Source organism: Bidens hawaiensis, unplaced genomic scaffold (genome assembly GCF_021521415.1).
Source record: "Bidens hawaiensis isolate Kalapana, Puna unplaced genomic scaffold, B.hawaiensis_p1.1 tig00059171_1, whole genome shotgun sequence".
Classification (NCBI taxonomy): domain Eukaryota; kingdom Viridiplantae; phylum Streptophyta; class Magnoliopsida; order Asterales; family Asteraceae; genus Bidens; species Bidens hawaiensis.
This window is the reverse complement of record NW_027506434.1, coordinates 70,454-96,312: the sequence shown is the minus strand read 5'-3', so window position 1 is coordinate 96,312 and position 25,859 is coordinate 70,454. Positions and strand designations below refer to the sequence as shown.

Genomic DNA, 25,859 nt, shown 5'->3' with positions numbered 1-25,859 from the left:
AAGAAGTTAAACAAAAGACCATTAAATGGAAATATATATAATCTACACATACTTGGTAAAAAGAAATAAAAATAAAAAAATAGTCGTTTTCATTATGCATACTCGTATTCATCAAGCATATTCTTCTTTGTTTACCAATGGTTATGCACACTACTTTGTTTGATCCAAAGTATACTGGATACTTTTCTTTTTAAAACAAAACAAATTATTACAAGTATACTGGATATTGAGATATTTAAAGAAGTATATAAACGCGTATCAACTATTTATACAAAGATATACATGCATCTAAAGACACATTAAGAAACAAAGATGCATAAAATACATACGAGAGCCATATTCGGTTAACTTTTGGCATCATTCTTAACTTCTTGAACAACATTTATTTCACAGCATGACTATAATGAGTCATCCAAAGTTCTGAATAGTGTTCAATTTGGTTTACTCGCATGAAGCCATGGGATAGACATAAGCCAGAGTTGGCATCTTACCTCAACCAAGTCAGGTCAAGTCGACCATGACTGCAAAATAAACCAATTTCATGACAAATGCGCATATATATCTTCTAATTGACAATTCAATTAATAAGACTTGTGAAAGTATAAGCTGCTCGAACCTTAGAATGTGACCAGGAGATTATGGTAAAAAGCCTACCCATTTAAACCCTAACACTATTTCATGTAGATTGAGCTACTTTAACCCATTACCCAACTCGCTCAAAGCACCCATTTTTCCACCTCTAAAGTTCAAATGTTAAACGTACTAACCTGAGATTTTTTTTAAAAAAAGCCCGTCATTATTACATCATCTTTGGCACCACAATCAGCATTATGAACGACCAATGTTTTCACAGTCAAGCAGTCTTCGGTTCTAAGCGAGTGTTAAACACAAAGGTGCAATGACAGTCTGCAAATATAGCATAAAAAAGACTAAACCCATATCATGTTCAAGGTGTTATTAAAAGAAATACATAATAAGATAGAACATGTTATATATCATGCATATCGGATAGAAATAAATTATAAGGTAATAAGAAAAGGAAACGCACCAAATTTTGGTATATCCAATGAAGTTCAAAGCCTTTTAGGTACCGTGGGTTGAGATAAGTTTGTTGGAAAGGGGCTATAAAATTCTCAATTTCCCATGATTCTAGACTTCTGGTGTTGTAATATTAGCTATTTGAACCCACCGAATCTGTTATGGTTCAAAAAAGATTTCACCTTCATTAGTATTTAAATCAAGCATCTAGTAGCTTTTATTGCAAATTCAACTATGGTACCACATAATCAAACAAAATAAAAACCAAATTAATAAGCAAGCAATCAAGCATCCAAATGTAGCCACTGGAGAAGTCTCCAGCAAGTAAGTCCTCCAAAAAAACCTGATCAGTTGGTTTTATCGTACCAATCTAAGCATACCCTTGATTAAGATTTTTATGAAGACTCAATTGAACACTTGAATTTCACAATGCGCGCTTAAAAGAACCGATTAATATATACATTAGTCGGAAATAATGATTAAAACAATATCCTAATCGACTAAATCAAACAATGACAAACAAAAAGTAACCTCACCTGAACGATAATTGATCTTCAAGGGAAAACTAATCTACCAAATTAAGTAAGCTCAAGCAAAATCGGAACTTAGGGGCTGTGAAAGAGAATCCTTAACAGCCAAAACAACATACCCTTATCTCCTCAAGCAATCAACGAAATATACCTTGAGCTGTGATTCAAATTACCGTTGATGATGATGATGATGAATTGCAAGAGACGACCAGAGATGGCTAAACGAATTAGGGTTTAAAATACAGTGTAGAATGAATGCTATTTGTGAAGAAAACGGGTAAAGGTATCCGAGTTTGGTGGCCCACAAGACCAGCGAGATTTATAAGGTAAATGGGTCGAAACCGGGTCAAACGCATGAGAACTCACCATTTAGAAATCAAGCAATCTGGTGACTCGATAGATGGTGGGAAGCGACCAGAGCGCGACAGGTAGGATTTTTTGGTAGACAATTATATAAATAGTTAGATTTGGTAAATTGTATAATATTATGATTATGAATGGTTGTTACATAAGAGAAAAAATGTTACTCCGTACACGTGAAAGTCAAATTTACATTGTTTACACTGTGTAATTTTTTAATTATATTTTTAAGTGGGTGTGACTTGTAGTTGATAGAGAGAGAAAATAATGATAAAATTATTATTTAATTAAAAAAAAGAAAAAATATAGTGATTTTTATTGTAATTATATGAATAATGATATGAAATGGGCTAAGAATGCTATTATATTTAAGGAAAATAACTATTTAGACCCATTTGAACTCTTAAATGTTTGAATTTTGTTACCATTTTAGTCCTATTTTTTTCTTTAAATCAAAGAATATTAAGTCATTTTACACATTAGTTTGTTTATGTAAATTTGTAATACCTTTTAGTAATTCGAGAGCAATGTGCGTCATTTACTTAAAATAATATAATAATAGGGACTCTGCTATAGATACATATTTACAAACATTTGACATCATTCTCCCATCTTATCATAGGTTGTATATAAAGTGTATGCTGACATACGCATCGTATGGAATAATAACTTAAGTTAGTCAAATCAACGAAGACATACGAATCATATAGAAAACTATACGAGTCATATACTATAAAAACTATACGAGCCATATTCTTTTGTATATAGTTTGTATCCTCTGTTGTATATGGAAGACGAGACGTATAACATTTCATACGAAGCATATAAATCTAACATAACCATATGAACTGTATAAAAAATAATACAAATCGTATGCATGCAGTTTTTTGAAAAATCATGAAAATTAATCAATACGAACTGTAAAGAAATAACACGAAACTTATGCCGAATAATCTTTAAAATTTATCAATTACTTTTGTAGGAAACGTGTTTCAACAATTAACCAACCAATCTATCTCTGATCATATGAACTATTTAATCAATTTCTTTGACCATATAAACTTTGTAGAAGAATATTAGGTTTTAAAAAGAATCTTTGAACCATATAAACTGTGTAATCACAGTGTGTTCTTTTTACCCACTTCTTTCTTTGAACCGGATAAGTATAAAAAAGTTATGAAGTATATATAAGTGGGGTACGCAATTACATTTTACCCACTTCTTTCTCCCCCTTCATCCCTTTCAATTGTTTTTAAAAAAATTACCAACCTAAAGACTTTTTTAATTTATTTTTCAAACCACATTGATAAATTTCGTTGATAAAATGCATAATTTTGTAGAAAATGTTGTGGAATCTGATGAATCTTTCACCACAACACTCACGTGGTGCATGATGTTCGCAAACGATATTATGTTAGTTTCTGAGAGAAAACAAGATCTAAACATGAGGCTAGAGGAGTGGAGAACAACCTTAAAGACAAAAGGTTTAAGGATTAGTCGCTCTAAGACGGAGTACCTCCACTGTGATTTTAGTGGGGTAATTGACAATGAGGGCATCCAGATCACCATTGAAGGGCAAATGGTTACGCAATTAACGAAATTCATGTATCTAGGATCATTTGTTCAGAGCGATGGGGAACTAGACAGTAATGTGGCCCATCGAGTTCAGGTAGGATGGTGTAGATGGAGAGCAGCCACAGGTATATTGTGCGACAAGAGACTCCCAACTAAACTAAAGGGAAAATTTTTTAGGATCGCAGTTAGACCTGCAATGTTATATGGAACAGATTGCTAGGCCATCAAGAAGTCACAAGTGCGAAAGATGGAGGTAGCATAGATGAGAATGCTACGCTGGATGTGTGGACACACAAGGTTAGACCGAATAAGAAACGATGTGTTTCGGGAGAGATTAGGGGTATCTAACATATCTGACAAGATAAGAGAGTGGAGATTGAGATTGTTTGGATATGTGAAGAGAAGACAGACGACGAATCCTGTTAGATCCGTAGAAAATATTACTATAGAGGGGAGGAGTGGTAGAGGCCAACCTAAATTGACTTGGGATGAGAGGATTCGACATGATTTGCTAGAGGAGTGGAGAACAACCTTAGAGACAAAAGGTTTAAGGATTAGTCGCTCTAAGACGGAGTACCTCCACTGTGATTTTAGTGGGGTAATTGACAATGAGGGCATCCATATCACCATTGAAGGGCAAATGGTTACGCAATTAACGAAATTCATGTATCTAGGATCATTTGTTCAGAGCGATGGGGAACTAGACAGTGATGTGGCCCATCGAGTTCAGGTAGGATGGTGTAGATGGAGAGTAGCCACAGGTATATTGTGCGACAAGAGACTCCCAACTAAACTAAAGGGAAAATTTTATAGGATCGCAGTTAGACCTGCAATGTTATATGGAACAGATTGCTAGGCCATCAAGAAGGCACAAGTGCGAAAGATGGAGGTAGCAGAGATGAGAATGCTACGCTGGATGTGTGGACACACAAGGTTAGACCGAATAAGAAACGATGTGTTTCGGGAGAGATTAGGGGTATCTAACATATCTGACAAGATAAGAGAGTGGAGATTGAGGTGGTTTGGATATGTGAAGAGAAGATAGACGACGAATCCTGTTAGATCCGTAGAAAACATTACTATAGAGGGGAAGAGTGGTAGAGGCCAACCTAAATTGACTTGGGATGAGAGGATTAGACATGATTTGCTAGACCTAAACCTCGCGCGAGGACATGGTTGAGGATAGGAATACTTGGAACGTAGAATTAATGTTAAGGAATTTTAGGAAGAAAGGAATACCTTAGGGGCTTCTCTTTATCTTAGTTTTGGTCACACACCATTATGTTATTTTCTTTTCATATATTATATATTTTTATCTATTTATGTATCGGTATTATTATTTTTACTACGTGCTAGTATTAATTATATTACTGTTGAACTTTGAGTTCCTCTTATATTCGCTCATACATATGTTTTTTTTTAGAGCTGAGGGTCTCTCTGGAAGTCATATCTCTATCTCATTGGATAGAGGTACGGGTGCCTACATTCCACCATCCTCAGACCCTACTTATAGCTTTGCTATTAGTGGGATTTCATTGGGTATGATTGATTGATTGATCTAAGGTGTTTATGTGTTTCGATGAGTTGAAGCAATGGGCGTACAACACTAGACTTAACAATGGCTATGTGATAGTGACCCAAAGGCCTAAGACAAATGTTGTTGGCGACATGAACAAGGTGTTTCTTTGATGTGATCGTGGTGGTGTATACAAGGGGAATGCAACTGTCAAACTCGCTGGTACTAAAAAAATCAGCTGTCTGTTTCAGTTGATTGCAAAGTACCACAAAGAGAAAGATAGTTGGAAACTAAAAGTTGTGTATGGTACACATAATCATCCGGCTGCTATATATATGAAAGGATCTGATAAACCAGAACGTGGATCCCCAAAACATTATATCAATAATGAGAAAATAGTACCCTCATTGTGCGTCTACGATAAAAAAACGTATACAATGAACAACAAAGGCAACGAGTATCCCTACGCGGTAATAAGTCTCTGATGTAGGTTCTTTTCACACTCTTGGCTAATGATGGTTACCTTCAAGAGCATGAGGTAAATAAAATCCACTCAAAAGTTGGAGAGGCTATTTATCGTTCCCGATTTGGCGTGCATTCCCGCATGTGTTGCTCATAGATGCAACATACAAGACAAATAGGTACAATTTGCCATTTGTTGAGATTGTAGGTGTAACTTCTACTTGTAAAACCTTTTGTGTAGCTTTCGCTTTTATAAGTGACGAAACAGAAGATAGTTACACGTGGGTCTTAAGCCAACTAAAAAGAACGTTGGACAAGTGTATGCAGCCACGTGTCATAGTAACAGACAGGGAGTATGCTCTGATTAATGCATGTCAACGGCAATTCCTATACGTTGAAATGTTACTGTATCTATTTCACATATATCAAAATATTACCAGGCACCACAAGCAAAGTTTTCCACTTGAATAAGACTGGGAGGTCTTCCTCTGTAGGTGGAGAGTGTTACTCAATTCTCCCACCAAGGAGTGTAACACCCGACCAAAGGCGGATTATACATCGGGGCGCCACATATTGTTTCATTACTCGTGACACTATTGGGTGTCAATATTTAATAAATACATTCATTCGCGCACGCGCAAAGTAAACATAAGATAACATAAATCATTATAAATCAATATATTATAAAGTAAAATATTCGAACAACAATAACATGTCTTGATACATTTTAATCTAGGTCCAAAAGTAAAAACGTCCTACGTGTCCACAAGCTCCAAATGTAGCTACTGCAAACCTGAACATGTGTTAAAATAAACGTCAAACACTTGCGTGTTGGTGAGAAATCAAGTTTAATACAATACATAGATAACCATAAATCTGCGCGCAACACGTGTATGTCTGGTGTTTAACAAGGGTGCAATCAGATTGTGATCAAGCCTAAATAGATCATAGCTCATAGTTCATAGTTCAATCCGTGCTCCCAAATGAGTACAAAAACGAGAAAACATCTGTGCAAGTGTAAACAAAGAAAACCGTAAACGATAGGTCTCCCGTGTTCATCTAATGGATCCATGAAAACTTCGGAATAGGCCGAACAAAGCGGTTAATGATACACACATACAAATAAACAGCCAAGTAAACGTCCTCAACACATGGGATACTGCGCGACTAAAGTTCATAAACAAGTTTAAGACTCAAGTTTGTACGAACACATGAACATCCCAAAACATTAAAAATAAAAAGGGATTAGGTACGAGATTACTCACTTGATAAAGATGTGGTGAAAGATAAAGCAAGAACCAACTTTAAACAAGCACAAGTTAACCTAGAATTAAAGATTATTGTTTTAACGATTTGTTTTAAGTCTTGATTATAAGTTAGCATAATTAATAAGTAAATTATTATATATAATATATATTACCGGAAAAGCAGGGCAGAACAGGGAGGAAGACGGAGGCAGAGAGGAAGACGGCAGAGAGAGCAAGGAGGAGGTTAAATTAAGTGTTTGTGTGTGATGTGTTAGGAAAAATAAGATTATTATTTATAGAGAAACCCTAGGGAACACAATCCCTAGAAAAAGGGGAAAAGATCTCAAAAAGCAAAAGATTCCAAAAGCAAAAGATATCAAAAGATATGGCAGCTGCAGGGGGCAAGATAAAGCTGACAGGGAACAGTAAACAGGCATGGGCGGGTCAGATAAAGGTACTGGTCAGGCATGGAAAAAGCAGATCTCAAAAGATAATGTCAGTCACTTTTTCTGCCAACCAATGGGGTTGGTGCGCATGCTGCGCCGAAAGTGGCTTTTCAGACATAAGATAGGTCAGGTCAACAGCACAGAAGATAAGACAACACAAAAGCAAACGGCTGGATTAAACAGAAGAAAAGACTCAAGACATAGCGCGAGAAAGCTGCGCGCGAGAAGGCTAAGGCGCGCCGCGGGAAGAATCACATTTCTTAGCGCGCCGCGGGAAGAATCACATTTCTTCGCACGTCGAGGGATGAACTACGATTCTTAGCGCGCTGCGAGAAGAACTACAAATCCTTAGCGCGTCGCGGGAAGAACTACCGTTCTTAGCGCGCTGCGAGAAGAATTACAATTCTTAGCGCGCTGCGAGAAGAGTTCGTCTCGCGTATCGCTGGAACAGATGGTCTTCACGCAGGCTTCCTTGTAAGGAGTCTGGCGCGTGGAGCTGCGCAGACAACCTTAGGCGGGAAGGAACAAAGGACAAGCAAAGAGTTAGAAGAAAAAGAGGGAAACAAGGCTTAAGGGCGGGACGGCGACAAGAGGGAACAGAAGGCGGAAAGAGAGAAGAAGGGGGACAGGACGGCGGAAAGAAAGAGAGAGAAAGAGGCGGGAAGGAAAATATATATTATTATTAAAAGTAAAATATAAGTATAAATAAGTATTAAATCATAAAAGAAAAAGATCGGATAAGGGAAACGGGTACCTGGGTCGGGTCGGATCGGGGCAGATGTTACAGTCTCCCTACTTTAAGAAATTTCGTCCCGAAATTTATCTCGAAGTAGGTTGCGCAGAGAACAGGTGCGGGTACTTGATCTTCATTTGATCTTCCCTTTCCCATGTAAACTCGGCTCCGCGCTTGGACTCCCAGCGAACTTTCACGATAGGGATGCGACTGCGCTTGGTTTGCTTAACCTCGCGAGTTACTGTATCTATTTCACATATATCAAAATATTACCAGGCACCACAAGCAAAGTTTTCCACTTGAATAAGACTGGGAGGTCTTCCTCTGTAGGTGGAGAGTGTTACTCAATTCTCCCACCAAGGAGTGCATTCGGGTATGAAGAGGCTTGTACATAGAGTTCATTTGGCCACAATCGGGATAATACGACGGTATTGACCTACGATTTTATGGGTTTATCCTAAGATAGCACCTACAACCATGCAAGTGTACCCGACAACGACTTCATCGGCTTGACCCAAAAGAGTGTTTAAACTATCAAATGTTGCAAAATACAGACGAATGTCGTCGTAATATTCCCGAATTCTTCCGTCAGTATGTTACACATATAGATAACATTTTGGGTGATGGAAACTGTGGATTTCGTGTCACCACGTGACAACCCGTGGTAGGTCTACTAGATGACCAATCAGACCTAGTGGGCGGCATCGCGATACGCGATGGAATATAATATTTAGAGGCGGTTAAGCGGTCCATCGCGATACGCGGTGGATCCTCTTTTTAGCTCATCGCGTACCGTGATGGGTCATAATTTCAACTATATAAATAGGGGTGTCGGGCTCTGTCTTGTGCATCCCGAATCAAACTTCACTCATATTATCTCGATCTTCGTGCCTCGATCCCGATGTTTCGACGATTGGTTTCTCGAAGTCCGTGCAAGTGTTGAAGCTTTGTTTGTATTCTCGATTACCCGCCGACAAATAGAAGTGTTACTCGCGTCAAGCTTAGGCATTTCATATAATCTAGCCATACAAGATAGGGGTACTACCCGATTATTTTATTATATATGGCTTAGACCCTAGTCGGGGGTATAGTCTATACCTTGATGAGATAATAAGTAAAATATAGTTTTTATAAGACAAGGGTATAGATAAAATTTTATTTCTTTATAATTACAAAGATTTTGTAATGTTTCTTAACAAAGAAGAAACTTTGTATATACGTTTCTTCATGAAGAAGAAACATAGTGTTTTATTAATAAATGTTTTGGACTAAATGTTCAAGTATAAAGAAATAATTACCAAGGTAAAGATTATGCAAATAGACTAAAGGTCTATAGCTAGATCATTGATCTTGTATTTATGCTTAATTATTCTCGTACTATATGTCCGACGTAACTTCAAAACAAAATCAGTGAGAGCGCTGATCAAAACAAAGGTGAATACGCTCATAACTTTAAAACTCTTTAATTGAGTCATTTACCTAGAAACCAAAGTTTACATGGGATAATATATCATTAAAACTTTAGTATATGTTGGAAATTGGGCTATTTATACGTGTGTTTGGATCATCTCATATGTGGTAGAGGGTAGGCATACCCTTCTACACGTGGTACAAGTTCCCGTCTCATTGAGCCAGTCTATAGGACTGTGAGGGCTTGATTAATGTGATATAATTGGTACTCCGGTCTAGAGGGCCGCTGATTTTTTTGAGTATGAACTAACTGTTTTCATAAATGTTTTAGCGTCAGCATGTTCACCAGCATGTGTTGTTCACGTATTTTATAAACTGTTTTACAGGTAACCAAGAGTAGATGTTTGGAGTTGGAGTCTAGCCATTAGACGATCTGATGGCTCATGAAGTTCTATTATTAAAATATTATAATTATGCTTTATAACTTCAACTCTTTTGTAACAAACTAACGGGTGTTTAATTCCCGTCTTTTGAAATATATTACTATTTTAATCATAACTTCCGCTTTACAACCTTAAACTCTGATATATTTATAAAACAAGTACCAACTATTGGTCACACGCCTAGACCTTAAGTTTGGGTGTGACGGTTGGTTAGAGACAAGAACGGTCCCACTGATGATGTGCCATTACATGATACCCCCGCTCCGCCAAAGGAGTCGGGCGTTCATGATGTTGGTGTCTTGGTGATGACACTAGTGATGATGCTAGTGGTGTTGGTGTTGGTAATGATGATGATAGAGGTTATGGTGATGATGATGATTTTGGTTATGATGATAGTTTGGGTGATGGTGATGGTAGTGATGAGGATCATGGTTTATGATGATGCCTAGTATGATAAATGCACAATTTAGTTATCATAGTTTATATTTTAAAGTTGACGCATGTAAATGTTATCTTTTGTTGTTGTTGTGTGTGGATTCTAGTAATTTGGATATATGTAGTAGTATTTTTCTTTTCCAACTATGTTGGGGGGGGGGGGGGTTATGTATGCTAGTATTTATATTTTTATGTATTTGTTATACAACTATGTGAGCTTAGTACTTAGGAATGTTCATAATTTCGTGTTTTGTAGATCAAAATTGTGCTAAACAGTTAGTAGCGGTTTTTGGTAGTTGAAACCGAACTGAAGTAACACAAAACACACGATGAAAATCATAGTCGAACAAATTTAATAAAGCTTGTGGAACAATTAAAATAACTATGTATTATCAAAACCCAAATAATATAAATATTATAAAAATAAAATATATTAAAATTATGTGTCCGACAACAAGTAGAAATAAAAGTGAGAAGTGATATATGAACGTAGATTTTATTACAAAAAGATTGTGTTTTTTTTCTAAAGCTAAAATCTAGTTTTATAGTTGTAAATTATGTATTCAAAGCGTATAAAATAGCATATAATTCGTATAACATTCACATGCCTCGTAAAATGTCATATTATCTAATTTACACAAAAGTGAGAGTACGACTAGTAAACAATTTAGACGATTCACATGTTATATTATATGAACCGTATCCTTTCTAAACGAGGCGTTTATTAATTTTACACAAAAGTTATTCATACGACTCGTACACATTTTAGATGATTCGTATTTTTGTTTGTATAAGCTATGCAGACTGTATCCTTTTTATACGAGCCGTTTATTAATTTTACACAATAAATTTTCATTTGACTCGTACGTATTTCATATAATTCGTATTTTCGTTTATATAAGCCCATATGAACCGTTTAACATTACATACAAAGCGTATCACGTTTAAAAAGTATTTTAGCATATGGGTCGTATGTTGAACATACGAAGCATATGCTGAATGGTGTGTAATTAAGGCTAATTAATACGAAACATAAATGAAATTTGTATCAAAACAAAGAAATACGCAAATCATGATGATACAAATTTCATTTAAATCAGATATGTTCTCCATTCGAATATCAGTTGACGTTTGTATTTCATTTACATTACAATATAAATTTCATTTACAATTTTCTTTGTCACCAAGCCAAGACAAATAAAATACGCTTTTACTTTTTTTTAACACACTTTCAAGCTATAGCTTCATACGCTTACCTTTACATACTAAATCACAACTAAAACCCGTCGCAACGCCCATATCTTCATTTTATATCGTGCGGACGTTCTTAATATTGTTATCAGTATTTTGATTTAACCTTTATTCAAAACTGACGTACAACAATGCACGTGTATTCATCACTAGTTCAAATAATACATGTATAAACAACAAAAACATGATTTAAAGTCGGAGAATGAAACAAAAAAATCAAAATCATTAAATTTGGAGTAAAGAAAATCAATCAATCAAAATCATTAAATTTATTAACATTTCATTTTCCTAACTAACACGAAAGTAGAGGTGCACAAATAGGATTTTTCAAATACCCGGTTATGAGTATGGAACCGGGTTCAGGTATGACTGGGTAATGGAAAATCGGGTATTGATAATAACCAAGTCGGGTTCGAGTCCGGGTATTGTCTCTAAAAACCATACCCCATGCATCGGGTTCGGGTCGGGTATTATAAAACCGGGTATTTGAATACCCTATTTTTGGGTATTGAAAAAAACCATATTTTCGGGCTTTTTTCTGGATATTTTTCGGGTATGGATTGGATTTTTTAAAAGATTGCACTTTTTAGGGGTATGTTTCGGGTATTTTTAAGGTATTTTTCGGGTATAGATCAGGTATATGAAATACCCGGTTTCGGTTCGGGTTTTCAGGTATTACCGGGTACAAATCGGGTCCGGTTCGGGTTCGGGTTCAAGTTTTAGTACCGAAATGCACACCCTATCCGTACCCTACGGGTAGGGTCGGGTATGGGTTCGGGTATTAAAAACCCGGGTATAGAAAAACCGGTTCCGAGTTTTTGTTTCAGATCCGATTCCAAGTTCAGGTTTTTGTGCACCTCTACACGAAAGTATGTTGATACAAACGTATGTGTCCGTTCCATTAAAGTTAAAACAACCAAACACAATAGCCTGTGCTTGTTTTGCTCATTTTATCATCTACTAATTTAAAGTGAATTCTCTATTTCTATAACTTAAATATAAAAAATATATTTCTCTTTAAAGTTTTGTTCAATCTCTTACAAATTTCTTACATCTCATTCTCCACATGTATCCCCCTATTTAATTAAACAATCTTCTTTATTCTTTTCATGTTAACGTTTCTCTTACCTATACTTACAAACATATATAGAGAATGTGATGTATAAAAGAAGGTAATTTTAATCATTCTTTATAATTTTTTCTAAATTCTAAGAGTCATGACTCACAACCTGTACATAGAGGTGCACAAATCGGTTAACCATCAACCGGTTAATATGTCAACTGTTTTTTTTTTTTTTGCGGGAATTAACTGGTTAGGCCGGTTTTTTGGGTCGGGTAGTAACCGGTTAGAGAAACGGTTTTGACCGGTTAAACCGGACCGCTTAATAACCGGAAAAAACTCGATTTTTAATAAAATAATAATAAAAAAATCGGTTAACCGGTTTATAACCGGTTTTGAAATCAATAATATAAACCGGTTACAAACCGACGGTTAGGATCAGTTAGTAACCGGTTACGAAATCGGGTACAAACCGGTTTATGTGTGCACCTCTAGTACATCCTATGATCCTAGAAAACCTTAATCTAAACTATTGAAGTCCAATCCAAACCAAGCAGGCCCACTAGATATGTTTGTAAATTGTAAAGAAAGGCCAACACATCCATAAATGATACGTTTAACCAGAGGTGAACAAAGAAACTGGACACCAATCTGAAATCGATTCGTAAACTGGTTTGAATCCGATCCAATCCGTCAGTTTGAAACCTGTTTCAGAGTTCTGTTTTGAGAAAACTAGATATATAATACATTGATCCAGTTTGAAACAGGTCCCAATCAAATCCGATTTGGTTTTAGTTGACGGTTTGGGCGCAACTCTGCTGGCCAATACAGATTTTAAAACCAATCTGGTTTGGCCCACAAACCGCTCGTAGTTTCAACCCTACTCACTAGCCAAACTAAGTTGAACCAAAATCAGCTCGTGTTCAGATTGATTTGCGAACAAGCCAAGTTCAGCTTGGTTTATAAACAATCTGAGCCAAGTTGCCTCTGTTTGTGAATGATCCAATTTCGAGCAACGAGCTATTAGAACATCTCTAGAGAAAGTATTGACAGGTGGACAACAATTAGTAACGTGTATGGCTAAAATTAGGAAATACTATGTGTTTGTGTGTGTCGCTATATATAAACTCAATATCATAATGCAACAGCAAGAGTCTCAACAGAGTTCATCAAAGCATGTGTCAAAAGTACACAACGAACACGAGTGTTTCAACTCTTATTCCACGATCATAAACATCATAAAAGAATGCAAGCAATAACTGCTGTTTAAAAGCTGCTAGATGAACATAAAAATGGAATCAATCTTCATGTTTTTCAAAATAGCTACATACCGATATGGCAAAAGGTGCTATCACTTCTTAATCGGCTCTGGATTGACCCGCACGGGAAGACAAGATGATACCCACAATAAAACCGTATAAGGCCAAAGCTTCAGCAAAGATGAGAATAAGAATCATGCCGACAAAAAGTTTTGGTTGCTGCGCGTTTGCTCTGGATAACAAATAGAAGATAGTTTTAGACTTTAGTATATACACTATACAGGAGAAAATGATTTCTCACATATATCCATTTACAATGCGTTTGACTCTTTTAAAACTTTAAATTCAAGACAACAAGTGCCTATAATTATTATTATTCATGTTTGTATTAAGCTCTATGTGACACAGATAAAAGTTTCAACTTTTAAGAGTTCACAGCATCTGAATTTTGAAAACAGGAAGAAAGTAACTGATAAATGTCGAATATGATGTCTTTGATGAATGTCAAAGAGGAATATTACTTTTCATCCAACATTATAGTATATCAGTTATATATAGTCTTTGATATGACTTTTGAATAAATAACAACGGGCTAAAGTGGTTGTAAGAGTTCGGTTATTCAAAGTTTACAAGTTTAAACCAGCTAAAAATCGAACTACATTCTGTAATCTATATTTTTAAACTCACCGGTGAATGAAGAACACCGTGAAACACCTAACTCTAATCCACATTGCCGACTTGCTGCTTGTAAGTTTTCTTTTTATCTTTTGTTAACTTCTTTTATTTTCATGTGAGTCTTAATGTCTTATTAGTTAATGTTAAGCTTCTGTTTGTTTTACGTTAAAGGTGTGTTTATGACTTTAGGTTAAAGTCATGTTTATTAGTGAGAGTTCTGTGAAAGCACATGAAACCTTTCATATTTTAATGTTATGTTCGACCCGGCCCGTTTGCCACTGTACAAAAATTTTCTGTATCCGCCCCTGATAGAGGATGTAGTTTTAGCATGGTTGTGAGACATTTTCATCAAAGACTTAAATTATAAGATGATACTAATAATTCCATCTTTTGCTCACTAATATGACATTATCTTCTATATCTCTTACTTCCTTCTAACTAACCAAACCTACAACTATATTACATCTCAAATAATACCAACTTATAAAACAGAAACAGTACCTAAAACCAGCATCACCAACAATCCCGATGGCCATTCCGGCAGAAAGGCCAGCAAGACCACACGCCAAACCGGAGGAAAGGTGAGCATATCCATCAAACAGATAATAAGATTTGGCCTTGGGGTTAATCCCGGTACTAATAATGACAGCAATAATCAAACCCTAAATACCGAGTACACCAGCCATAACAACGGGAACAAATCGATTTCATCACCAGCTCTGGCCTCATAACTCCCATGGATGCCACACCTACACCGCTCTTGGCGGTCCCGTACGCCGCCCCCATACCTACACACACACACACACAACCAAATCGTAAGTTTTCAATTTTCACCAGATCCGTAACAAATCTTAATTGTTATTAAGAGGCTAATAGCCGGCTGTTAATGGTTAGGAGGTAACCATTTAGATATGTTTGTTACCTCTTAATCATTCAGACTAACGTAGCCTCTTAATGTCCTTCTCCTAGGTTGATTTGATTGTTGGACATTAAGAGGCTACGAAACAACAACAAAAATGAATAATAATAATAATAATAATAATAATAATAATAATAAGAAGAAGAGAAAAAGTGAAGAAGTTACACGAGAAGACGAGTGCAGCAGCGGCGCCGAGGAAGCCGAAGAAAGGGGCGGTTTCATCACCACTGAAGGTTGAACCGGCCATTGTTGATCGAATCGGAGGAGATAGATGTGAAAATGAATGAAAACAAACAAACAGACTTACAATTTGGATCGGTAATGTGGATGTGAGGAAGGATATTTTACTTTTAAGGTGTTTTTCCTCTCACCTTCCTTCCAACACTTGTCCTCTTCTTATTCTTATCATTCACTGATTGTTGGATCTATCTAATCATCTATAATATAATAATAATAATAATAACAATAATAATATTTTCTTTTTATTATTGCTATTATTTGATAAACTATAATAAAATTCTAAACAATACAAACTAGATCTCAAAATATATATATTTTTATATTTTTATATTTTACTACTTTTTTATAATTACACTTTTGGTTTGGTATGTTAGGTACTTAAACCACCCGTAGTTGAGAACGTCTTCACATCTTTCTCTATTGGCTGATTTCTCTTCTTGGCCTCACAATTTTCTTCATCCAGTGTTGTATATAAAACATTGGGGTGAATGCCAAAATGCCCAGGGGTGATGTTCTAATTGTTTTGGGGGAGTTTTGAGGATAGGAAACGCTCCACTATGAGTGGTCTTAGGTTTATGTAAACATACACAAGTATCATTGCTTATGCAATTATTCATGTGATTGTCACATCATTAGTAAGCTCATTGGCATGTCACCGCATACCTCATTGACGACAATCCATGTTTCTTAACTGCATTATGACCTGTAAGTGTGACTATACATACCCGCTATTCAACCAACAACGTAATCAAGTCGTCTCATAACACACATTTAACTTAACACTTCTTTTTAATCCAACACATTCAACAAACCTGAAACTATAAAAATTTCCTAAATTGTTGTATATTTTTCTTAAATAAACTAAAATAATGGGGGTTTTTGTTTGATTCTGAGTTTTATTTGTAACAAATCTACACAAAGTGAAAAAGGAATAACCTAAGACCAAGCAAAAAAATCACCGAGTGGACGTTCTAATGTGTTATTATATAATCATATAAATGAAGGGATAACAAACTAAACATCACACGCTAGGGGGTTTCTAGTTGAATTTAGATATAAATCCCTCAAATTTGAAAAGACATATGAAAACCTAAAATTTGTTGCTTGATTCTTGACATAGGTAATGTGTTTCCATCATAAAAGAGTAAGGGGAGTTGTATTTTTTTTTTTTTTTTACTTTTTTGGTTATTAAACCATGAAAATGGAACCAACGACGAAACTCGAGATGAAAATGAGTTTGGAGGCAGTCTAACTTCTTATTCTCATAGGTGAATAGTGCTCTAAGAAATAGAGGATGTATATGATGTAGAGGCTCGTCGAATAAGCAAGTGTTGTCATAGGATAATACACCGAAGAATGTATAATGGGAGAAGAAGGTGCCACATAGTTAGTCCGAGTCATGTACTTTTTTAGAGGTTACTAGGGAATTGTCCTGTTGGTTTGTTTTTTCTTCAAATGAGTAAACATTTTGACTTAAAAACCGTCCGTTGTTGAAATGGCATCAAAAGGAACTAGCCACTCAGGTATAAAGCTGTTCCTTAACGTCGTCTTCTCTCTTAAAGCCAGTACATGCCAATTAAAGATGTTAGCTCTAAAAGTTTTGGGTCATCCTAATTCATACCAAAAGTTATGTTAACCTTAGCAATTTTAATTTAACTTTTGTGCAGTTATTGTCACAGTTTGTTTACATTAGTGGACATGGTGTCCATGTCTTTAGCATTTTGTCAAAACTATATACTCCTAAGTCCTACCTAGGCTACTTATTTAAGAGAAGCTAAGTACACGACAGACAAGACCCTTTAAGAAACACGTTTAGAAGACCTAATTAGTTTGAACTGTGAAACCGAACCGCATTAACTACTTGGTCATTTTAGGTTTCAAAATTTCAATGGTTTGATTACTTTCAACTGTTACTCAAATTTTGACCTAAACTCACAGGCTATTCAAGTTGTTGAAATCGTACTTTTACCCTTTTTTTTACTTGGGCAGGTGTGTTTATGGAAGAACTTAGGCTATATATACATCCAAGGCACACGAACACTGAAAAATAATCACCAGTATCATATAACATTTACAAAACTAGTCATATTCAGTTTCATTACCAGTTTTGTTTTACTATTTTGGTTGTTAGTTTTGTATAAAAGTATTATTATTAAAATAAACCAGATTAAACGCTGTTTCTATACATTTTTTTTCATCATAACCATAATCCCCGAAGACTGAAGTTTCAGATTTGCAGACAAAGTAATGACTTAATCATACAAGCCCATTATGCAAGTTGCATATTATTTCCTTGATTAGCAAACTTGATATTTTTGCTATACTGTGTAATCTTTTGGTTATCAATTGTTTATCGTTTATTGATAACGGGCCAAGTCAACCCGAATCAAAAAAATAAAAGAAAACAAAAGTGCATGTTGGCGGGTTATCCCAACCCGTTTTGAAATGCTCAGAAACATTACGCATTTTGATCCAAACTTATTTGAGGTGCCAAGAAAGGAGAGTCGGTGCTGAGTGTAAAGTAGTAACTTATTCAACCACCACCTTATAATTTTTTTTTTCAAAATTTATGATCACAACACTATGTGAACAAGTCTCAAAATAAATTTGTTCCTCAACTCTACACAAACAACTCACTTGCAAAACTGGCTAATAAACAAACGGGAAAATTGCATACCGATTAGGAGGGTAATCGTCGAATTTATGCAGGTACCACCTTTGTGTTTCTGTTGCTGCAAAAACAAGATTTGCCACCTGCACATGTGAAAATTTTATATTTCTTGTTAAATTTGGACTAATAGAGTCAAGAGTCAAACTGTGTCATAAAGGATGAAGACATACCACAAATGCAAAAAGCAACCACAATGAGAGATCTGCACCGCCACTAGCCACCAGCATACCACCATAGATGACCTTCATAAACAACAACTTGGTGATAAGGGTGTGAAGCAAGCTGAGCTGAGCTCGACTAGGCTCGAACTCGGCTCGTTTAACTTACAATAGCTCGAGCTCAGCACGTTTCGAGCTTTATTTCTAAAGCTTGGGTAGGGTGTGATTTTCTGGCACGACACAAACCTAACACGTAATTTGCGGGTTTGGATTTGATATAAACGATTTCAGGTCGAATCTGCGAGCCCGTTTAGCTAAACGGGTCGTGTTCGGATCAACCTGGAGGGTTCGCAAGTTGACCCGTTTATATTTTGTTTTATTAACCCACCCGTCGAGCAGGGACAAAAGTCGGCCTTAGTGATCCGACGGTGCCGAGTGGAAGGGCCGTCGCTCAACGGATAAAAGTTACTCTAGGGAAAACAGGCTGATCTTCCCCAAGAGCTCACATCGACGGGAAGGTTTGGCACCTCGATGTCAGCTCTTCACCACCTGGGGCTGTAGTATGTTCCAAGGGTTGGGCTGTTCGCCCATTAAAGCGGTACGTGAGCTGGGTTCAGAACTTCGTGAGACAGTTCGGTCCATATCCGGTGTGGGCGTTAGAGCATTGAGAGGACCTTTCCCTAGTACGAGAGGACCGGGAAGGACACACCTCTGGTGTACCAGTTATCGTGCCCACGGTAAACGCTAGGTAGTCAAGTGCGGAGCGGATAACTGCTGTTTTGATAGAAACGTGTTGTTAGGATTAAACGCACACACGAAACCGAACACACACACGAAAGCAGTAAACGAACACGAGGATTTAACGTGGTTTGGTCTAAACTGACCTACGTCCACGGGTGGCAACTAGGTATATCTTTATTGAGGGACAAATATTACAAGTACATAATGTTGTTTATATAGAGACTGAACTAGGGTTAGTAAATTATTATGCAAGAAATCTAAACCGGGCCGGGCTTGGGCCCGACCGCCCACACCCGTCTCCTCTTTTGACTTCATATAATAAACCGGGCCAACAAGGCCTACGAACCCAACAATCTCCCACTCGGAGGCCTTGAGTACTCTCGTCTGCACTCCTGATTGTACTTCTGTAATCTGAACATTAAACTTCTTCTAGTTGCCACCGCCTTCTCATCAATTAACCTGAAGGCCCGTTGAAGCTCCCCGGAGCTCCAACACGTCAGTCACGGCTGAAACTGCCCCTGACCCATTCTCTGTCCCTACCGGCTCCCACTGTAACGAACTACCGGATCCTGAGATAACCTGAGAACAAACACTCTCCATATTCAGCAAGTAATTCATTGGAGAGACTTTTACAGCTGGAATACTGGTTTTCTTAATCCACTGTCGACCTGGAACTGTAACTGAAACACGACCTGTGCTCCCACTGTCACGATGTCCCCCAACTGACTTAACCTTCCTAGCTTGTTCATCCTGAATCTTCACTTTGGCTCTGGGTTTGTTACTTGCAAAACGAACCTTCTTCTGCCCACGAGATTCTGTGAACCGGACTTTGTCTTTCACCAAAACTGGATCCACTCCTTTCGGTGACATATCGACCATATACAACGAACCCATTTTCTTGCCACGAGCAACCACGAGATTCCCTTTGACTACTTTCCACTGCCCATTCCCGAACTTAACATCGTGCCCCTGGTCATCCAACTGCCCAACTGAAATCAAACGTTTCTTCAAACTTGGAATAACCCTCACGTCTTTCAAAGTCCAAGAAGTACCGGCTGAAGTTATCAAATCAACGTCTCCCATACCCGTAACCTCTAAAATATCATCATTCGCTAGTCGAACCTTTCCAAAATCCCCAAATTTAAGATTCTTCATCGTTTCACTACAGTGAGTGGCATGAAACGATGCACCAGAATCCATCACCCAAGCATCAACGCTACTCTCAACACTACAAACCAAAGCCTCATCACTACTGACCCCGTCATCTGTGTCGTCTTCTGTAACGTTCACCTCTTTCTTACCATTCGGACACTGATTCCTGAAGTGTCCTTTCTCTTTACAACCCCAACATTCAATATCCTTACGAGTCTTAGACTGACTCCTCTTCCTGCTCCCACTGCCTCGCTGTTTTCCCCTACCTCTACCTTCTGTGACTAGCATATTGCCTGATGATTCACCTGAACTTCTGCGTCTTGAATCTTCTCCCAGAATCAGATCTCGAATCCCATCGAAAGTAATATTTGTAGACGAACTACAAACTGCAGTCACTGTTTGCGACCAACTGTCGGGCAAAGAGGATAATAACAAGAGGCCTTGAACTTCATCATCAAACTTAATGTCAACTGACACTAAGCGGGACAAGATCGAATTAAGATTATTGATATGAGTTGTAACTGACCCACCCTCTTTCATTCTTGTTGTCACTAGCTCTCGGATAAGATAGACTTTATTCGCTGCCGAAGGCTTCTCATACATGTTGGATAGCGCCTCCATCATACCACGTGCTGTGGTTTCTTTCATGATGTTAAACGCCACATCTTCCGACAACGATAAAGTAATACAAGCCCTAGCTTTCTTGTCTAACTTCTTCCAATCTGCTTCTGACATCTTTTCTGGTTTTTCATCCTCAAGCACTACATCCAAGTCTTTCTGACAAAGTAGTGCCTCAATCTGCATCTTCCACCAACCGAACTTCTGTCCGTCAAACTTCTGTATCGAAACCTTTCCGTCTTCTGCCATGGCAATGACTAAAACGAAAAACTGGATAAAACAGAGACAGACACAGCAACACGAGCCTGAACTTAACGATTGTTCTACTGAACTCTGTTAAAAAATCAACCTATTTATACGCAGCGGAATATCGAACTGAAAATCAGAAACTGAAACTTTAAACTGAAACGATAAAACCTGACAAACGCGGTTGGCACTGGTTCTCCGTTTCTTTAACGCTTCTTCTGACTTAAAACTGTTCTTCAACGAAAAATAGGATCTTGATTCAACTATTCTTGACTCGTACTTTGCAAAATAGAATCTCGACCCTTGCTTAAATGGATCTCGGGCCCAACAAAATAAACAAGCTAGACCCTCTCAAAAAATTAAACAATCTGGATAAAGTTGGTGGCCATTGAACTCCCTTGTCAACAAAATAATATTGTTTTTCCTTGTCTTTTCCTAGTCTGGCATGAATCTCAAGAGAAAAATAATAATACAAACCCTTCTTTTCTTCTCTGTTCAAACGCCACTAGCGGAAACAAACGAGACAACCTGGAATCGAACAATACGATGCTTACAGCTTTCAAACGGAACCAACAAAAAAACGCAGATCGCGCGGGCTGGGTTTAGTAGCTGCGAAACGACGGCGGAAACCCTAACGGCGATCGGAAAAGCGTAGGCGGCGGCGGAACCCTAGCGCAGTAGGGTGGCGGCGGCTGGATGGTTTGGCGGCGACTCGGCTGGTTCCCGTGTTCTTCGTGTGATCTCGAACCTAAGCTCTGATACCACTTGTTAGGATTAAACGCACACACGAAACCGAACACACACACGAAAGCAGTAAACGAACACGAGGATTTAACGTGGTTCGGTCTAAACTGACCTACGTCCACGGGTGGCAACTAGGTATATCTTTATTGAGTGACAAATATTACAAGTACATAATGTTGTTTATATAGAGACTGAACTAGGGTTAGTAAATTATTATGCAAGAAATCTAAACCGGGCCGGGCTTGGGCCCGACCGCCCACACCCGTCTCCTCTTTTGACTTCATATAATAAACCGGGCCAACAAGGCCTACGAACCCAACACGTGTTTAATGTAATAAGCTAAATTGACTGGGTATCTTAATTCTTATGCAAATTATAAAATGTAACATTTTATATAAATTTGTATTTCATGTTGTAAAAATGAGAATTAAAAGTATTAATATGTGAAAACAACAAAAAAATAAAAACTTCAGGTCAAACAGGTCATTTTCGGGTCAACCCGCGAACATGCGGGTCGTAATTGAGTTCGTGTAAAATGCTGGGTTTGTCTCGGGTTAGATCCACCAATCCGCGAACAAGACCTGTTTAATATTTATTAATTTACTTATATACATAATATAATTATTATACATATTTTTTTATTATAATTCTTATATTTAGCATAATATATATTATTTAGTTACTTTTATCATTACTTTATATATAATAATATATTAAATAAAAATTATATATGTAATAGGCTCGCGAGCCAGCTCGAGCTCAGACTCGTTTATTAAACAAGCTTACTTTTAGGCTCAAGCTCGTTTAATTTCGGCTCGATTTGAGCTTTTAGCGAGCCAGTCTCGAGTAGCTCACGAGTGTCTTTGATCGTTTACACACGAGACAAATACAGACAGACTAGTTAAAGAAAAGTTATTCACATTTCAACATTTTCGTAATAATATGAATCATGTTTTCAGTGATTATAAGTTTCTAACGATGTACTTATGTTTTGTATAACAAACAAGAGGCTTACAATTTCAGCAGAGTAGTGTGGAGATGACACATACTCGAACCAATCACCATACGGGATAACATAATCCTCCAGCTTCTCGGTTTTCTCTCGCAAGGAACCCTAATAATCCGTTTTAAAATAACAAGTTAGTTAATAAAACAGAAAGAAAAACCTACCCTTTAATATAATGACTGGTTGTTTATAGAAGTAAAAAAATTTTAACTTACAAGAATTTCATGACAACGGTACTGATGCACCCATCCCCAAAAAAATATAACTGCACCCATCCACGCATACCACCGAAGCCTCAAAAGAGGCGTCACGAACATCCATATAGTAAACTCGGGTTTAGACATACGGTCCTTCCCCTTAACAATAAATTCAGCCACCAAATTCTTTACAAAGTCAAACACTTCAGGTGCAAAAGTACAGCATAGTGACAATGGAGCTGCTGTATAAAAACTAGTTCAACAAACATCATTCAAATCAGCAAAAACCTTCAAAAAGCAATAAGAAAGTTCAAATATAACAGAGCAAATTACAAATTTCATCTTTTATGTATATACCCAAATACCCAATTGCAGGTGGGGTTCTTAAATCCTTCTTTATTAACAATACTGAATGTCCTTAAACTAAGGGGCTCGTAACACTTTACGTCCTTTACACTAACTGGCGTTAGAACTTTCAGTTAAATCTATGTTAAATGACAACTACGCCCTTATTAATAAAAACAATTCTAACACCAGTTACTGTAAAGAAGTTAAGTGTTATAAGTCTCTTAGTTTTAACATGGATCTAACTGGAATTTGTGCAAGATTGACAATTACGTTTCTTTTATTAATACTTTTCAATAAGGGCATATTGGTGTTTTAACATGGATTTAGCTGAAAATTCTAACATCAGTTATTGTAACAAACCCCTTAGTTTAAGGTAGTCCATAACTCCATATAGCTAATAAAGATTAAGAACCAAATTTGCAATAGGGTATACACATAAAGAATGAAATCTGTAATTACTCGATATAAAAGTAAAAGGAGTTCACGTAGCAAGACTTACAATAATCCTGCAAGATAACCAAAGACGTGCATACGGGCCGATGGACTATAGTTAAAAACATAGATTGTTTCATATAACCGTCTCAGAACTTGAGCTTCCATTAGCAAAAGGAGAAACACAGACAGCCAAACATTGTACACGTGATCTCTCATTGACAACGATTTGTGTAACGAGAAAGTGTGCGACCCACCGGTTAGGTGACTGGTTATAGTTGAAAACAGGTCTTGTTCAATAAGTGATGGTAGCATCTTGATTGCGTAATACCATACTGCAGCAAGCAACATTGTTGTCCAGAAAATAGCCACCACATAAAAGTGAGAGAAGAATCTTTGAGGCACTGTTAATTTCTGTAACACACAAACAAAGCGTTAATATCTTGTTAACTAATATATATCTTTGCGTACTTATGATTAGGCCTGTCAATTTGTAACTCAAAACCCGACCCGAGAAACTGTTAATCCGAACCTGAAAGAACCCGTACCCATCGTTTTCACTGTTTGCAAATAGATTCCACTGTAAGTATTAGTGTGCTTATTTTTTATTTTAAACTCATATCACCTTTAGTTACAGATGGTGTATTGCAATTAATCGTATCCATCTTTGTTATGCATTCATTCCTTCATTGTTTGATCGGTTCATCAGACCAGGTCAAATACTCGAAACCTGATTAACACAACCCGAAAATGTTGCTATAATTTTAGCATTAAATTTATTTTATAGTTTTCTAGGTCAAACATCGAAATCTGGTTAATCCCGACAAAACCGGAAGCCGAATAACCCAAACCCGAAGAACCCGGGAGAGATTAGGGTCGGTGGCGTAACTTGAACTTTTTATTTGAGGGACCGAAAATATTAGAAATTAATATTAAGTTCTTACACACAAAAAATCAAATTTTTTTCACCAAATAAAGACCATAACCCCCCCCCCCCCCCACAAATAATAATAATAATAATGAGTTTTTTTTTAGTTAGTTTGTTTTGAGCTATAAAAAATCATATATTACCACTTCTAAGCCAAAAACATTACTGGATATATATGAGCTATATTTAACGAAAATATATGGGCTATATGTCGAAGTTATGAGCCCAAAAACAGGGGGCCCACATAAAGGTCCGCCTTTGACAAAGGTTGGGTTTTGGTTCTAGATTTAAATTTCCCAAACCCGAGGAACCACAACCAAGAAAACGAACATGAACACATGTGGCGTGAATGTTCGTTTATGTTTGTTTACTTATTTTGATGATGATGATAATTGGAAAAGTAGGTAGGTTTGTTTACGATAAAACTACTCACAGTGTTGGATTGGAAAATCTTGCCTCTTTTGGCAAAGCCTAAGAGAGTTGTTCGGAAGCAGGCGAGGCCGGGAAGGGGCAACGAAGCAACAATGATTGGTAAAGTAGCAGCAATCCATGCTATTCGGAGCAGTGATACAAGCCCTAACCCCAATTCTTCCATTCTGCATACAAACAAACAAAATTAACAAAGACTATGATTACTGATCGGAATATTAGAGCTTCATAATAATTTTGATTTAGAGATCATTCATCACTTTAACCCCAAACTCAAATTGCTATTTGGTTACTCCGCCACAACCACTCCACTCCACTCCACTCCACTGATCGACTCAATAAATAAAATATATAAAACTGTAAATTTGGCTCCTTTTCAAATAACCCCGGGTGAACACCCAAAAAGCAGTTATCTTCGTTTGGACTGGTGTGTTGCAAACGTGAGAGTTGTCATGTGATTAGAATTGATTAAACTAATAAAAGGCGTTAACGATCACCAAAAATTATCATTTTCTTTTCTTTAATTTACTTCCAACTTAAGAACGTACCTAATTAAAAAAAATTCTCTTCCCTTCCATTCTTTCTTATCA

General features: G+C 37.0%; 1 protein-coding gene, 1 long non-coding RNA gene and 1 pseudogene across 3 annotated transcripts; all 3 read right to left on the bottom strand.

Annotated features, from left to right (window-relative positions):
* Positions 1 to 267: 267 nt before the first annotated feature.
* LOC143617836 (uncharacterized) lies at positions 268 to 2,025 on the bottom strand. Its single transcript, XR_013150895.1, has 3 exons — positions 1,575 to 2,025; positions 1,049 to 1,194; positions 268 to 906 (listed from the first exon to the last, which is right to left on the bottom strand). It is a non-coding gene; the product is annotated as an uncharacterized LOC143617836 (long non-coding RNA).
* An 11,580-nt stretch (positions 2,026 to 13,605) lies between these two features.
* LOC143617833 (V-type proton ATPase subunit c1-like) lies at positions 13,606 to 15,744 on the bottom strand (annotated as a pseudogene). The gene is made up of 3 exons (XR_013150894.1): positions 15,525 to 15,744; positions 14,942 to 15,228; positions 13,606 to 13,997 (listed from the first exon to the last, which is right to left on the bottom strand). The product of XR_013150894.1 is annotated as a V-type proton ATPase subunit c1-like (transcript).
* Positions 15,745 to 18,136: 2,392 nt separating this feature from the next.
* Positions 18,137 to 25,435, bottom strand: LOC143617834 (polyprenal reductase 2-like). The gene is made up of 6 exons (XM_077090262.1): positions 25,274 to 25,435; positions 23,980 to 24,326; positions 23,151 to 23,385; positions 22,945 to 23,043; positions 18,441 to 18,512; positions 18,137 to 18,353 (listed from the first exon to the last, which is right to left on the bottom strand). Exons 1-6 carry the CDS (start codon positions 25,433 to 25,435, stop codon positions 18,249 to 18,251), a joined length of 1,020 nt encoding a protein of 339 aa, XP_076946377.1. The 3' UTR covers positions 18,137 to 18,248.
* Between the last annotated feature and the right edge of the window lie 424 nt (positions 25,436 to 25,859).